At 38.1% G+C, this 13,925-nt stretch overlaps 1 protein-coding gene across 4 annotated transcripts in view; it reads right to left on the bottom strand.

Annotated features, from left to right (window-relative positions):
* Nucleotides 1-252: 252 nt before the first annotated feature.
* SMAD1 (SMAD family member 1) overlaps nt 253-13,925 on the bottom strand; it is a 74,093-nt gene continuing 60,420 nt past the window's right edge. For all 4 annotated transcript variants that reach the window (XM_032412931.1, XM_032412930.1, XM_032412929.1 and 1 more), the window contains 4 exons: nt 13,508-13,624; nt 10,282-10,503; nt 4,716-4,972; nt 253-1,609 (listed from right to left, as the gene is read on the bottom strand). In XM_032412931.1, the coding sequence (XP_032268822.1) occupies nt 1,466-1,609; nt 4,716-4,972; nt 10,282-10,503; nt 13,508-13,624 (740 nt within the window). In that variant the 3' untranslated portion in view covers nt 253-1,465. The remainder of the gene's footprint in view (nt 1,610-4,715; nt 4,973-10,281; nt 10,504-13,507; nt 13,625-13,925) is intronic.

The following is a 13,925-nucleotide window of genomic DNA, read 5'->3' as shown; positions in this document are numbered from 1 at the left end:
ATTTAGGTGTAAAATTCCAAATTTTGCTAGTTTTTTCTTAACTTCCGAAGTTCCACATGTCCTTTCTGTTCCGATTTAAAGGGAATCTGCTCTCTTCACGATTCGGTTTCCCTGTCTCTGCGTTAGTAATTTAGTTTGTTAACGTCTGGCAAGGAATATTTGAGAAAAATCTCTCAAAAGAGTAGTAAATCTTATTATTCCTAAAATCTAGTGTGTGAATTCAGGAAGGAAACAACAAAGTTTTAATCAAAGTAAGCAATAATGACAGGTTTATTTAAAATTTCCAGTAGAGAAAACCCACTAGTTTCGGAATAAAAGTACTCAATGTACGAGAGCGTAAGTGAATATAAAAGATTAGCAGAAGAAAAATAAAACCAAACATAGTACAAAAAAATTTAAAAAGTTTGAAATGGATTTAAACAGGGATGTTCTTTAAATCCTCCAAATATTTAACAGTTACTAGGTTTGGCAAACAATTCACTTGAAAATTAAAGCCTATTTCTGTAAACTCCATAAAAACTGCTTAGTTACATTCAAGCACTCCATACAATTGGTATTGAAACATACAGGCAGTCGATTTCAGAGTAGCAGGAATTACTCATTTGCTCTCACAGTTACATGAATTAACCAGCTGCATAACTGCTTTTGGAGAGGAAGGGAGAGAAGACACGAGAAAAAAAAAAAAAAAAAAAAAGTAGGATAAAATCTCTAAAAAATGGAAACACAGCAAAATTCAGACATCAGTTTGTTTCTTGAAAGCAACAAACTGACTCTTTACAGTATATTCTACATTTGCAGTTGTCATTTCCCTCTCCCCCACCCCCCTCAAATGCTCCTAAATCCACTAGTCTAATCAGTTCTTAACTTCCAGATAGTCTGTACATAGATATTTAGCAAAGAGCAGACGCCTAACATCATTCTGACAGCAGTATGGTCAGGATACAATTTTAGAAAGATTACTATGTATATCGTCAAGATTAAACTTTACTTAAAAAACAAAAACCGTTACTAAACAAATAGTTTTAAAATATTATGAAAACCCATGAAAAGAAGACTCAACACGGGTTCTAAACCTGATAAAAACACACTTCAGAGAGACTATTAATGCTAAACTTTTGCCAAACGATGACCTTAAAGTGCCAAACACAAAAGAATCTCTTAGGATCGTTTCTCCAATAGATAATTTGTCCCTGGCTTGGCCATCTCTCCTTTAACTATACACGAAGTCCTGCTAAAGGTATGCATTTTAGTTGATTTTACCATAAAATGTTACAATGTAAACTGAACAGGTTCTTGATATCGACAGTATGTTACCAAGGTTTTTTTATTTCTGAATCCAACGGTTGGTCACAGAGGTCAAGTATTATCAAGGCTCCTTGGTCAGTTCTCGATCGTGTCTGACTCATCCATCCTTCAAGTACATGCAAGGCTCAACAGTTTTCAAGAGGCAGAAGCCTGAGGCCATTTAAGATACAGATGAAATAGGATTGTGAGGTGAACCCATCTGAGTAAGAACTTTATCCAGCCACTGGAGCGGGCCATGCAGGTGGATCTCAATCCAGCAGGGGGTGCTAGTAACATCCTGGCGGTGGTATTCTGCTCCCCAACCCTAGAAGACACATAGGAGGTCATTTAACTTGCTTAACTCCGTGGTTAAACTTTTAAGTAAGAAGAATTCTCATAACCGGACATGTTGATTAAAGACACGGATGCTTTCCATAAGACAGATGCTTGTGCACACACACACACACACAATTTGGCAGGCAATTTCAGGGGATGGGTGTGTTCAAGGGCCCCTAAAGTCCCTCCATACATTCCAGGTTAAGAGGTATGAATTTTCAAATACATTATAAGGCTGTTTTAACGAAGGCACTTTTTAACTTTCATTTTCATTTCCCACTATGTTACTGACAGGGTTGTAACAGATATTAAATTCTCATTTTATCACCAGGAAAACAAGGAAAAAGTTATGTTAGACAAACTGACATTCTGCTTCTCCCCCACTCAGTCACTGATGGTCCTCCTATCAACACAAGAGCTCTTGATCTTTCAATCTCGAAGCAGACTGAGAGAAGCACATACATATCCCAAAAGCTATTACTGACACCTCATCATGGCTTTCAATCAATAGATTCCACCATACGCTTGTACAAGAAGGTAGCTTGCCAGACATCTTCAGTATGACTGAACTGGGACACCAAAGTTGCACGAGAGAAAGGCAATCTTGCAATTGCAAAGATCAAAAAAACTCATTGGTGTGGTGGGCAATGGAATATAAGCTCTGATAAACCCTTGTTTCACGAGGGATGTCAGAGGTTGGGTACTACTTCTCCCTGACACCCACCTACTCCAGGAATTTCAAGAAACACATATAAATATCAGAACCTCCAGCTAAAAGCTGTGAGACATGAACTGCCTATGTATATGCACCCATGCATTCCTGCATCTATCAGTACATTGCTAACTTGAAAGGTTTGTGTGCATGTTTCCTCCATTTGATAGGGAGTTCTTTGAAGGGACCAGATCTTACTTATCTTTGATCTCAAACATCTAGCACAGTGATTGGCACAAAGCAGAAGCCTTAGAGATACTTGTTCAGCTAAACTGACTTGGATTTTTCAGATATATGGGGAATTTAGTGTGCAAATAATTTATAAAATGTGTGCTTTAAAGTCCAAAATGATTGTCTTCAAAATAGCACAAGATTGGCTATTAATATGAGTAAAATGTTCTATATCATTTCTCTAAGATGCTAAGTGTGACAAGGGCAAGGTATGCAATCCTTATGATAAAAAAGAACAATACTGTACAAACACTATACAATTTTTTTTGTTGCAAACGTATGATAAGCAGCTGCCCTTTATCATGTCGGCAGGAGTTTTAAAACAAAATTTGCTGACCCTTAACTCCAAATCCAGCTTCCCAGCTATGTTCATTATATCTTATATTATCCCCCATTCCACTATATATCACATTATTTTATGATTAAATACATACTAGGGCATTAGCATTGTGAACCTAGAGAATGAGGTGCTTTTTCAATCTTTGCATTAATTCTCTGGAATAGTGCTAAAAATATTTGCTGAATGAATGAAATCTAATACATTTTTAATGCATGTCCTTATATCACACTTTTTATTAGTGTAAAGTTTGTTTTTACTTGTGTAAAAGTAAATAATTAAAAATGTATAAAAGTAAAACCATTAAAATTGGGTAATCAATATGAAATGAGCTTGAGGAGAAAGCCAGTTGGAGCAGTAGAGTCGTAAATTCTTCTTGAGTGGTCCGGTCCTTCAGTAATAGTAGACTACCACACTTCCCATCTCCATCCACCCATTTTAAACATGATGATCATGAAGATCGGCAAAGGATCCCTGTGCCTTAATCGCACAGTTAAAAGGGCAGCTAAAACTAGAACCTGGGTCTCTTGACTCTTAACAGGTATTCTTTCCTCCATACCAGTAAAACAACAAACAAAAAGCACTGCTGGCAAGTTACTGTCCTCATTTCAAAATTCATTTTAGCCAAAATGCAAAGTCAAAAATCAAACAGTGACTGTCAGTTGTGGATGAGTAAGATCTCTGTAGTCTCACAGGTATACAGAGTATTGGTCAACCTCTTTAAAGGGTAAAAAAAAAAAACCTTTAAGACTACAAAGGGACCAGACCAGCCACACACAACTGTTGAATAATGTTTTGAGAAAACATTAAGAGAACAGAGTCAAAATCTGCTAATATGATTCAAAGAAGTAAGAAAAAAATGATACGCAGGGAAAGGTATCTTTGATCTAAAGGATGATTAACAAAGGAAGGTTCCAAAATTACCCTCTGTAACACACACATTACAAAACAGGTTTAACAACAAGTTAGGTGAGCTTCTGAAGAGAGGACATAAAAGGTGATTGCCTCACCCAAATATATAATTAGTTCTGTTTCTCGAGGTAACAGAGGATGAAAATTTATCTTTGAGAATTCAGAGACAAGTCAGTCACTAGCGTAAGTTACAACATAAGTTACAACTCATGAAATCTAATCAGATATTTAATTTTTTTACATTTCAGTGACATCTTAAAATTTTTTATTTCTCAGAGGCAAAAGAGAAGGCAGAAAAGAGGTTATTGTGAGTAATGTCTTTAACCTTCTCCATCCTCAACCCTAACAATAATCTTAGAAGTAAGGCATCTACTAATCTGTGGGCAAGGGTCTTATTAATTTTTGAATTATAAGAAAATGATGTTTACTGAAAACATTAAAAAAACCTGACCAATCAAAAATAAACCCCAGTGTGATGAATTTTTATTTACAAAAAGGTCACCTGTTTATTGTTGAAACAAAAGCAACAAATGTTACCATCACAAAGGTACTAAAAACACAGAATGAAAAGGTAGGGAGGGTGTGTTTACTGAATTGATCTCTTAAGAAAATGATGCATTTAAATTATACATGTTAAATATATAACAAAATATTTTCTTATGGTTCTACAATAGTTAAAACAGTGCTTATTCAAATAGGAAGAAGTTATTCAAGCCTCCTACACTGTTGACATTTAATACACACTCCTATAATTCTAATTATATCCTCATAATAACTGACATCCTTACTGAAGTTCAAAAATGCCTTGGTAATAAGTTGGCTTCTACGGACACATATCAAGAAGATACAGATTTGTACACTGAGGGGAAGTGCAGCAAGTGTGTCGACTCGGAGCTCACTTACCTTGACAAAGCTCATGCGGATAGTGCACATTTTAGTGAGCTCATAGACTGTCTCGAAGCCATGGTTCACAGACTGTGCCAGTAACTGAGCGAATTCTTGGTTATTAAAAATTTTCAAACTACACCCACTAGGGATCTTGCAAACAGTAGTGGGGTGAAATCCATGATGGTAGTTGCAGTTCCGACTTTGCACAAAGATGCTGCTGTCGCTGAGGCATTCGGCATACACTTCCCCTCCAACATAGTAAAGATGCACTCCTGTAGGAAGACAACACATGCAATGTCTTCATTATCATTTTCCTCAGCCAAAAAGCATCTGTGTATCTTCAAGATATGAATTTGCATGGATTTAAACTTTGGCTAACTAGACAGATACTCTCCAAATCTTGCACAACTGATAAAATCTTAGTTAACCCTATTAGGTCATACAATGTTCTTTTGTTAACACGTACGCCTAAGAGGTGTCTAGGAAATAACAAAGAAAGGAGGGTCAAGACAAGTAAAAGAACTAGAAAACCAGAGGTGGAGGAAGTAGTGCTGAGAGCTAGAAGATGTAAGGTCCAGGGGAAAATAATTATAAAAATAATTCATACTGTGTGCAATCTGATCTCCCCGAACTACCATCTGCTCCAAACTTCTTCCTGTGACATCTTAGAGTGCCAGGAGTGTAGGAAATTGATCCTACCCAGCCTTTAAAAAAAGGAAAGTGGGGGGAAGGGGGCTTTCTGACAAAGCCCTACACCATTAAGGGAGATTATTAATAGGCCATGCAGCGAACAGAGTCACATCCCATGTGGCTTTAAACAATCTACTGTGCAGGTAACTCTGGCATATGCCTCAGCCAATGCTAAAACTATTGTCTCCAATCCAATCCAAAAAATTATGTGTTGTGTTTACATGTACACACAATGGCTAAGACTTCTGTAACAATTAAAATAGCTGCTGGAACAGAAGCCCACCTTCCTGCCTGATGTAGAGAAAACAATTTAAGAGACAGACTGTGTGTGTGTGTGTGTGTGTGTGTGTGTGTGTGTGTGTTGAGTTTTTTCCTGATTATAAAAATGAGGAATTTTCATTTTGAACATTTAAAAAGTAAAACAAAATATAAAGAAGCAGAAAATATCATCACTTGTTTAGTGACACAGAGACAAGAACTGTTAATAGTTGGACACACTGGATTACAGGTTTTGAGTATTACTAAACTTTCTCTGTAAACATTTAAAGTATCTACACGATTATATGGATACAACAATTTACTTTAGCAATTCTCCCAATACTGGACCATAGCGTTGATACTAATTTTCTGTTATAACAATGCCAGTATAAATGTCTCTGGATTATTTTTGATAATATCCTTGGGAGAGGTTCCTGGAAGTTAAATCACTGGATCGAAGGCTCTTGACTCACTTTGCCAAACGACTTTCCAGAATGCTTGTATCAATTTACACCCTACCAGCAGTGTATGAGTGCCTTTCTCGTTTTGCTTGGGCCAGGACTGAGTAAGCTTAAGACAAAAACAAATAAATTAAAATAAATTACAGCTGAAAAACAATATTGTTTTAATTTGCATGTGAGACTGGATATGCTCTCATATGTTTATTAGCCATCTGTTTCTCTTATGAACTTACTGTTCATATTTCTTACCTATTTATCCCACTGGGGTTCTAGTATTTTTATTGTTTTTTTATGAGCTATGTGTAAGCTATAAATAATTTATTTCCTATTTGTTTCCCCATTAGTCCTTTGTATTTTTAATCTACAGAAGTTTGAAAGCTTTGAGTAGTCAAATCTCTTGTGATCTTTTCTACTGCTTTTTATGCTTAGAAAATTTCTACCTCTTTGATCAAATGTATTTTCTTCTAGCTTAATAGCTTACCATTAAAAACAAAAAACAACAAAACTCAATTCATTAATCTATTTGCATATATGAAATGAGGTCAGGGTTTCTCCCTATAGCCTCACCTAAAAGCTAACTTTGTTACTGCAGGACCACTAGAAGACTATGGATTTGTTATGCTTCACTTAACATACATTAATTTTGAAATACAATATAGTCTGAGTTTAATTTCTTCTACCATTTTGTCTAAACCTGATTTAATTGTAGTTTTCATAATATTTAACCTAACATCAAGAATTTCTTCTTTATTCTTCCATTTAAAAATTTAGCTATTTTCACTTGTTTATCCTGCCAGGTAATATCAGAACACATTTTCCCACTTTCAAAAAAATAACACATTGTGATTCTGGCATGGGTTGTTTTAACCCATAAACTGAAATTAGGAAGAATAGACATCCTTAAAATATTCTCATGATATTAAGCCTTCTCTTTAAGGAACACTGCTTATTTATATACCTAAATTTTCTTTCTCTCAGTAAAATTTGGTTTTCTTTACATAATTCTCATGTATTGCTGATTCGGATTATTTCCAAAAAATTACATTTGCTGTTGCTATTGGAAATGTGATATCCCCCTCCACTATATTTTCTAACTGGTTATTGCCAGGTTAAAGAAAACTGGCATATAGTTTCTAAAAATAAATTCTTTAGAAGTTTCTAGATAAACAACCAGAACTTTTGAATAAACACAAGGACCATAAATATTACCAGGTCAGTATTACTTATGTCAGTAATACTAACATGGGTGAAGGAGGAAAGGCACTCATACACAGACTTATGGTGCAAGTGGAAAGTAATAAAAGCTTTCTGGAAAGTAATTTGGCATAATATATCAAGAGCTTTAGACCTACTAATTTCACTCCAAGAATCTATCCCAAGAATATTATCAATTAGTTAATCACATCATCTGCAATATTGATAATTTTGGCTTATTTCCATTATCGATAACTCTACATTTGAATACATTAGTCAAGGCATCTGGAATAATTTTAAATAACCGCATTCCCAGAATCCTTATTTTCTTCCTATTTTTTGTTTTTTTAAAGTAGGCTCCACGCTTGGCATGGAGCCCAATGTGGGGCTTGAACTCACCCTGAGATCAAGACCTGAGCTGAGATCAAGAGTCAGATGCTTAACCAACTGAGCCACCCACGCGCCCCTCTTCCTAATTTTTAATAGAAATGTTCCAGAGTGCAATGGCTTTTTAGTACTTTGGGGTAATGGTCAACTTCAGAACTTAGGGAAAAATATATCCCTCCGTCCCAAATGTATGCAAAATTGTGTTTATGTACAATTTACAGGGTTTACAGATCATAGATCTCTATGTTACGAACCTAGTAGCATTTCATCATCAAATGTGAAGGTTAGGGTTTATTTTTTCTCCCTTAATCATATAAAGGAACTATCTATTAATTCCTGTTTTAGGCTTTTTTTTTTTTTTTAAGGATCAAGTGTTGTATCTCAAATGCCTTTTAAGCATTTATTAAATAACCACTTAATCTAGTCCACTATTCTAAATTTTATAGGTCATTTTAAAAAAATGTTTACCATAGAAATAATTTCAAACTTACAGAAATAGAACAGCCAAGAAAAACAGAACAAAGAACACTCATATAACCACTATCCTGATTCATCTATTGTGACAAGTTTGATCATTTGCACCTCCTTCCCCTCTATGCTTTTATACACACCCTCATATACATTCATATATACACATCCACACATATATACATGTATATGCATAGATCTATATATATTCTGACCCAGGATTTGTTTTAGATGGACAGATATCTCTACTTATCTACATATTTGTGTGTATATACATATACGTGTGCATTTCCTAAGACTAGGGATGTTCTCTTACATAGCCACAGGACAGTCAGCAATGCCAGCGCATGTACCATTGATGTAATAGTCTTACCTAATCTATCACTCGTGCTCTAACTCTACCTGCTGACCCCAGTAAGGCCCTCTGTGGTATTTTTTCCCCTTTCTGGGACAGATCATTACACAGCTTATTGTAATGTGGGTCAATGGGTCAGCTTATTACACAGCTGTCATAGCTCTTTAATCTCTTTTAATGTGGAACATTTGCACACCTTTGTCTTCTGACGTTGATATTTTGGACGAATACAGTTCCTCCTCACCCTTTTTAATAGAATTTTGAGTTTGTCTGAAGTTTCCCCACTGATGAGATTCAGACTGGCATTCTCGACTGGAAGTCTGCATAGGTGATGTTACTTCCTTCTCAGGGCATCACATCCGGTGGTATATGACATCCATCTGTCTCTCACTGGTGATGATAATTTTGATCTCCCAGTCAAGATGCTGTCCAATGTCTCCACTGTATGATTACTGATTTTTATTCTCCCTTGTAACTAAGAGGCAGTCTGTGAGGAGACACTGCAAGACCATGCAAATATCCTGATTCTCGCAAAAAATTCTGTTTAGCATCCATTGAGGATTCCCGACTGATGGCTGCAAAATGATGACTTTCCAACTCTAGCACTCACTCTACATTTCCCAACCAGCCTTCCTCATTCATTCCTTTATCCATTTATTATTGGCGTGGACTTACAAAATTACTATTGTTTTTCAGTGGTTTAAAATCCATAGCTGTACTTAATTATCTTGGTGCTCAAACCGTCCCAGAACTGGCCCGGGAAGCCCCTCCAAGTTGGCTCCTGTGACATTCCCCCATCATTTTCATAAACGTTTCTTCACTGTCTGGTGTAACAAAATGTTCCAGGCTCATCATTGTCTACCTGGAGTCAGCCCTTTCCCTGAGAAACCCCGGATCCTCTCTCAGTGGGAAATGGTGTTAGAGATGATGGGCCGAGCACCAGATGTGCTTACTGCTCCTGGGTGTCTTTGCTTGTTGGCCCTTTCAGCAGACAGATCACAAACTATATGCATGTTTGAGCACACCTACATACGCACATGCATGCACACACACACATCCACGAGAACATAAACATGCATACACATATTATTAAATCATCATTTCACCCTGATACCTCCACAGGGTTTATCTTTTGCCCTCCTCCACACCTGTATGTTTCTTATTCCATAGTGAACAGCCAGGCTCTCAGCAACATCCACACACTCAGTCATTTGCTTCATCTTCTATCTCAATGAAGTTCCCTATTTTATTCATATTGCTACCAGATAATCAAGTCTACTAAAAAGGGTTCAGGATTTGTTTGGAAGCACTCTACCCTACCTGGCCTGGCCTGGAGATTCATAGCCGAACACTATATTCATAAGTTATTCTGGATTGATTCTTTCTTTCTTTTTCCCCGTGAGTTACGGTACTCATTTGAAACACATTAGGTTTACTTGTTTTAACTTGCGTTTAGTTTTAGGTTGTTAAGTCACTTTCTAACAGCTGCTTTTATCCTGCAGCAAAACGTAAGCTAGAGCAGTGCTCCCCAGATCACTATTTCAGCTAATTAATACCAACTCCGATGAGGCGGCAGACCACGAAAACTGCTGATTGGGAAGTGAGCAACGTCCTGCTGATAGAAACTGAAAGAATATTTACCAACTGGAGCCAGTGTTTCCTACCTGGTGTTTGCTATACGAGTCTGCTCTAGGAACAACTAAGTGGGTTCTAGGGGAACAGGGACACAAGAGACAAACATTTGAAAGAGGTTCGAGTGCAAACTCACCTTTTCCAATGTGCCGCCTGGTGTTTTCAATAGTGGAATTCCGGTTAACGTTGGAGAGCAGCCCAAGGCAGAAACGGTTCTTATTGTTGGAAGGATCGGTGAAACCATCCACCAACACACTTGTGGAGGAGGCGTGGAACGCTTCACCCACACGATTATTGAGCTCATAGTAGACAATAGAGCACCAGTGTTTTGGTTCCTCATAAGCAACCGCCTGAACATCTGTAAGAAAGAAAAGCTTATAGTCAACCTCGGTTAGTGCCTCAGGCTCTCAAAAACTGAAACTGTGTTGTAAAATTGGCTCAGGATCATGGAATGAAGATATGGAAAAGCAAGGGCCATTATAACGTATACGGTTTCTCTATGACATCCAAAATAGGTCCTCCTTACTAAGTGTGACATTTCCCTTTAATTGGAAAATAATTTTCCCCAATTACTATCAGATCACCAAAACGCCAGCTAAGCAAGCATACCGAGAGCATTTGCTGAACACTCACAATATGCTACTCGCTCCCCACCACAGACGCTGGCTCCCCATCTAAAGAAATACAAGTGGCAAGTGAAAAACCAATGGGAAGAGCACAATAGAGGACAGGAAATGTGCCAAAGGTGCTGGCAGAAAAAGGGTGACTTTCAACAAAGCCTTCACAGGCCTAGGCTTTTTTCAAAGCAATGAAAATCAGTTTCTAATCATTGATAAGCAGTTCCCTTACTTCACATTCAGCTGCCAATAACGATCACAGCCGTAGCTCGGCTCCAGTCCTCAAACGCAGGAAGAAATCTTGCCAGCTGGCCATTTTTACAGAATGAATCATATCTCGCTCATCCAGATTTCATGCTAACTTCCTTATATTTGCTTTAAGTCATGCAGAGCAGGTGTGTTTTGTCTCTCCATTCCCAGAATGGGCCAACAATGGAAATTACCCAACTTTACTGACAGGATGCAGCTTGTTAAGTCAAATCTCTTAAGACTAACAAATCTCCAAACAGAACATGCTTCTAAACATTTGCAACTAAAAGGTTCTAAAGATAAGTTCCTTCTGTAGTAAAACCTCTTATACCACTGCTTTAGAGATTCCAGGAATACAAACCACGTATGCCCAGTATGCCAATACGTAATGATCTGAGGTTTACGAGGTCCTGAGCATACAGTCGTAAAAAGAGAAAGAATATCCGCATTAGAAGCATAAGCTGTAACTGCTTAGGAAGAAGTACTTCTGTGTTCTTAACATCAACCTCCACGGATATCCCGATGCACTTAATTTTAGCATTCGGTAAAGAAAACAAAGAAAACGATCATTAAAAAAAATCCACGCATATGTTAGCCGCTCTATACACTTAAGCACGTGAGCCCAATACAGGCGTACGCTATCTTCTCTGCTGAGCAACGATCCCAGGTCAGCTTGCTGTATTTCAAAGCGCAAAATTTTAGTGATTTACCTAGTGCTAAATCTTAAAAGAAGGCTGCGACATCATTAGAGAAGGCTTTTATAAGCTATTGGGATTGTTCAAGATACTATTCGTTTAGGTCGGAGGATGACACATTTTTTCCTGTAACAGACCAGAAAGATTTTGTGGGCCATCTGGTCTCCACTCCAACTATTCAACTGTGCCCTAGCAGTGCTAAAGCTGCCACAGATCATACGTAATGGACGTAGCTGTGCTCCCGTAAAAATTTATTTACAAAAACAGGCAGCAGGCTGAATTGGTCTGCGGGCTGTAGTGTGCTGAGTCCTGCCTTAGGAAAACCAGCAAAGGTAAAACAGTAACAGAAAGGCCAACATTCCTTCCTCATGAAGATATTAACTGTAAACCTATTCTAATGGGGAAATTTCAAAAAGCTATTTAAAGGAAAAATTTTATAGCAACTGAAAGGCCTATTTCCTGACAGCAGACATTTTAGGCTTAACCATGATCGCCACAGGGTCCACCCGCTCCTCACTGGACAGCGGTGCTGTGCCCATCCTCTCCTGCTGTCCTGTTCCCGAAATACAAACTCCAAAGATGGGTGAGACAGGAGAGTTTTTTTTTTTTCCTCAACCAGCATTTTTATTTTTTGGTTGATAATTATGTTTGGGAGGTTGTTCGAGAGATTATGAGGAACCATAAAATACAGAGCCAGTAAGACAGATGTAAAAATATTTTACAGATTAAGAAGTTGTACATTCCAATTTACTACACTGCACATCTAAGAAAGGTTCTTTAAGTTTACCATCAGGTTTTAAGAACTTAAAAAAATGTAAGCAACTCTGATAAAGTCTGAGGTACCTCCCATTTTAATAAAAAAGTAGTAAGAACGAAATGAGACATACACCTAGTAATGAGATTGCACTGTAACTTCAATGTGCATAAAATGCATACATATTGAGAAATGGTCCATGCCACGGGGCACCAGGGTGGCACCTTCTTCCACGAGAGGCTGTTTGGGAGCAGTTTTCTTCAACAACTCATGACCTCCTAAGGTGCTCAGGGACTCTCCCAACACTCACTGACCCGAGTTCTCTGCTCGGCTGGGCCCACACCACTTGCCAGTGCAGAACGATGGCGTTCTCCCCTCAGTCACTGCCGGCGGGATGGTTATGGTATGACAGGGCTGGAAACGCACCCACTCTCTACCAGAAAGGGAAAGAAATGCTCCATCCTGCTTAGAGGTGCTGCTTATGCTCTTCCAGGTGAGAAGAGGAAAAACATGTGCCTCCGCCCCTTTTTGTAACGAGGTTAGAAACAAATAAATATAGCAAGAAAGAAACAAATGTTATATTAGTTTGTTCCAGCTGCAGCTGTATATGGATGAGGGCTGGAAAATAATGGTATTGATGAATATCAACAAAAGAACCTTTGGAAAGCCTTGTTATATGAACTTCTAATTTTGGAAATCACCAGTGACAACTCCACTTTAGTAATGTTATGCTCATTGCTTCTTACTACTACCCCTCTGTCCTTCACTTAAAAATATTCTTTTATCACCAATTCAAAATCATCAAGTATTGTGCTCTCAACAGAAGACTGCACAACTGTACTTAGGCCTTCATTAGTTAAGTCAGTGTGTTTGTTCTTCATAGGAAAGATTTATTTGTAATCCAAAAAATTCTATCTAGCTTCTCTTATTGAGCTCTTTCTCCAACAGCTATCTTTTTACAGACTAATAAACATTTGTGAGAGAAAGTAACGTTTGGACAGATAAACTTTAGACACTAAAAAGGGAATACACAGCAATGCATTTTACCTCCTCTGTTGATTTCTGAGGGCAGGGAGGGTGCCATCATATTTGTGTCCATCGGCTGAGAGCCATCCTGGGTCATGGGGTCTTCGGGAGGCAGGTAAGCAGGCGGGGGCGTATCAGCTACAAAGTTTAAAGAAAATGGTTTCTTTCTCCTTAAATAAACACACACACTTAAAACGTATATTGTGTGAAACTGAGACTGAATTGCCCATTTCAAGTCCCCCATCAGAAAATGGCGACTGCAGACACTGAACTGGGTACACGCTTCTACAAGCCTAACACACACCTCAGGATCTGGTACAGCTGTGGTCAGCCCAGTGGAGGAAAAGCACTCTCCGCCAGCTCCAGGAGCGGTCTGCCTAGCCGGGCTCGTGCTCTCTTGGAATAATCAGAAGAGCTTTAAACACACTGCCATACAGTC

Source organism: Phoca vitulina, unplaced genomic scaffold (genome assembly GCF_004348235.1).
Source record: "Phoca vitulina isolate PV1807 unplaced genomic scaffold, GSC_HSeal_1.0 scaffold14, whole genome shotgun sequence".
Lineage (NCBI taxonomy): Eukaryota > Metazoa > Chordata > Mammalia > Carnivora > Phocidae > Phoca > Phoca vitulina.
The sequence above is the reverse complement of the archived record's forward strand: the minus strand, read 5'-3'. Positions and strand labels throughout refer to the sequence as shown.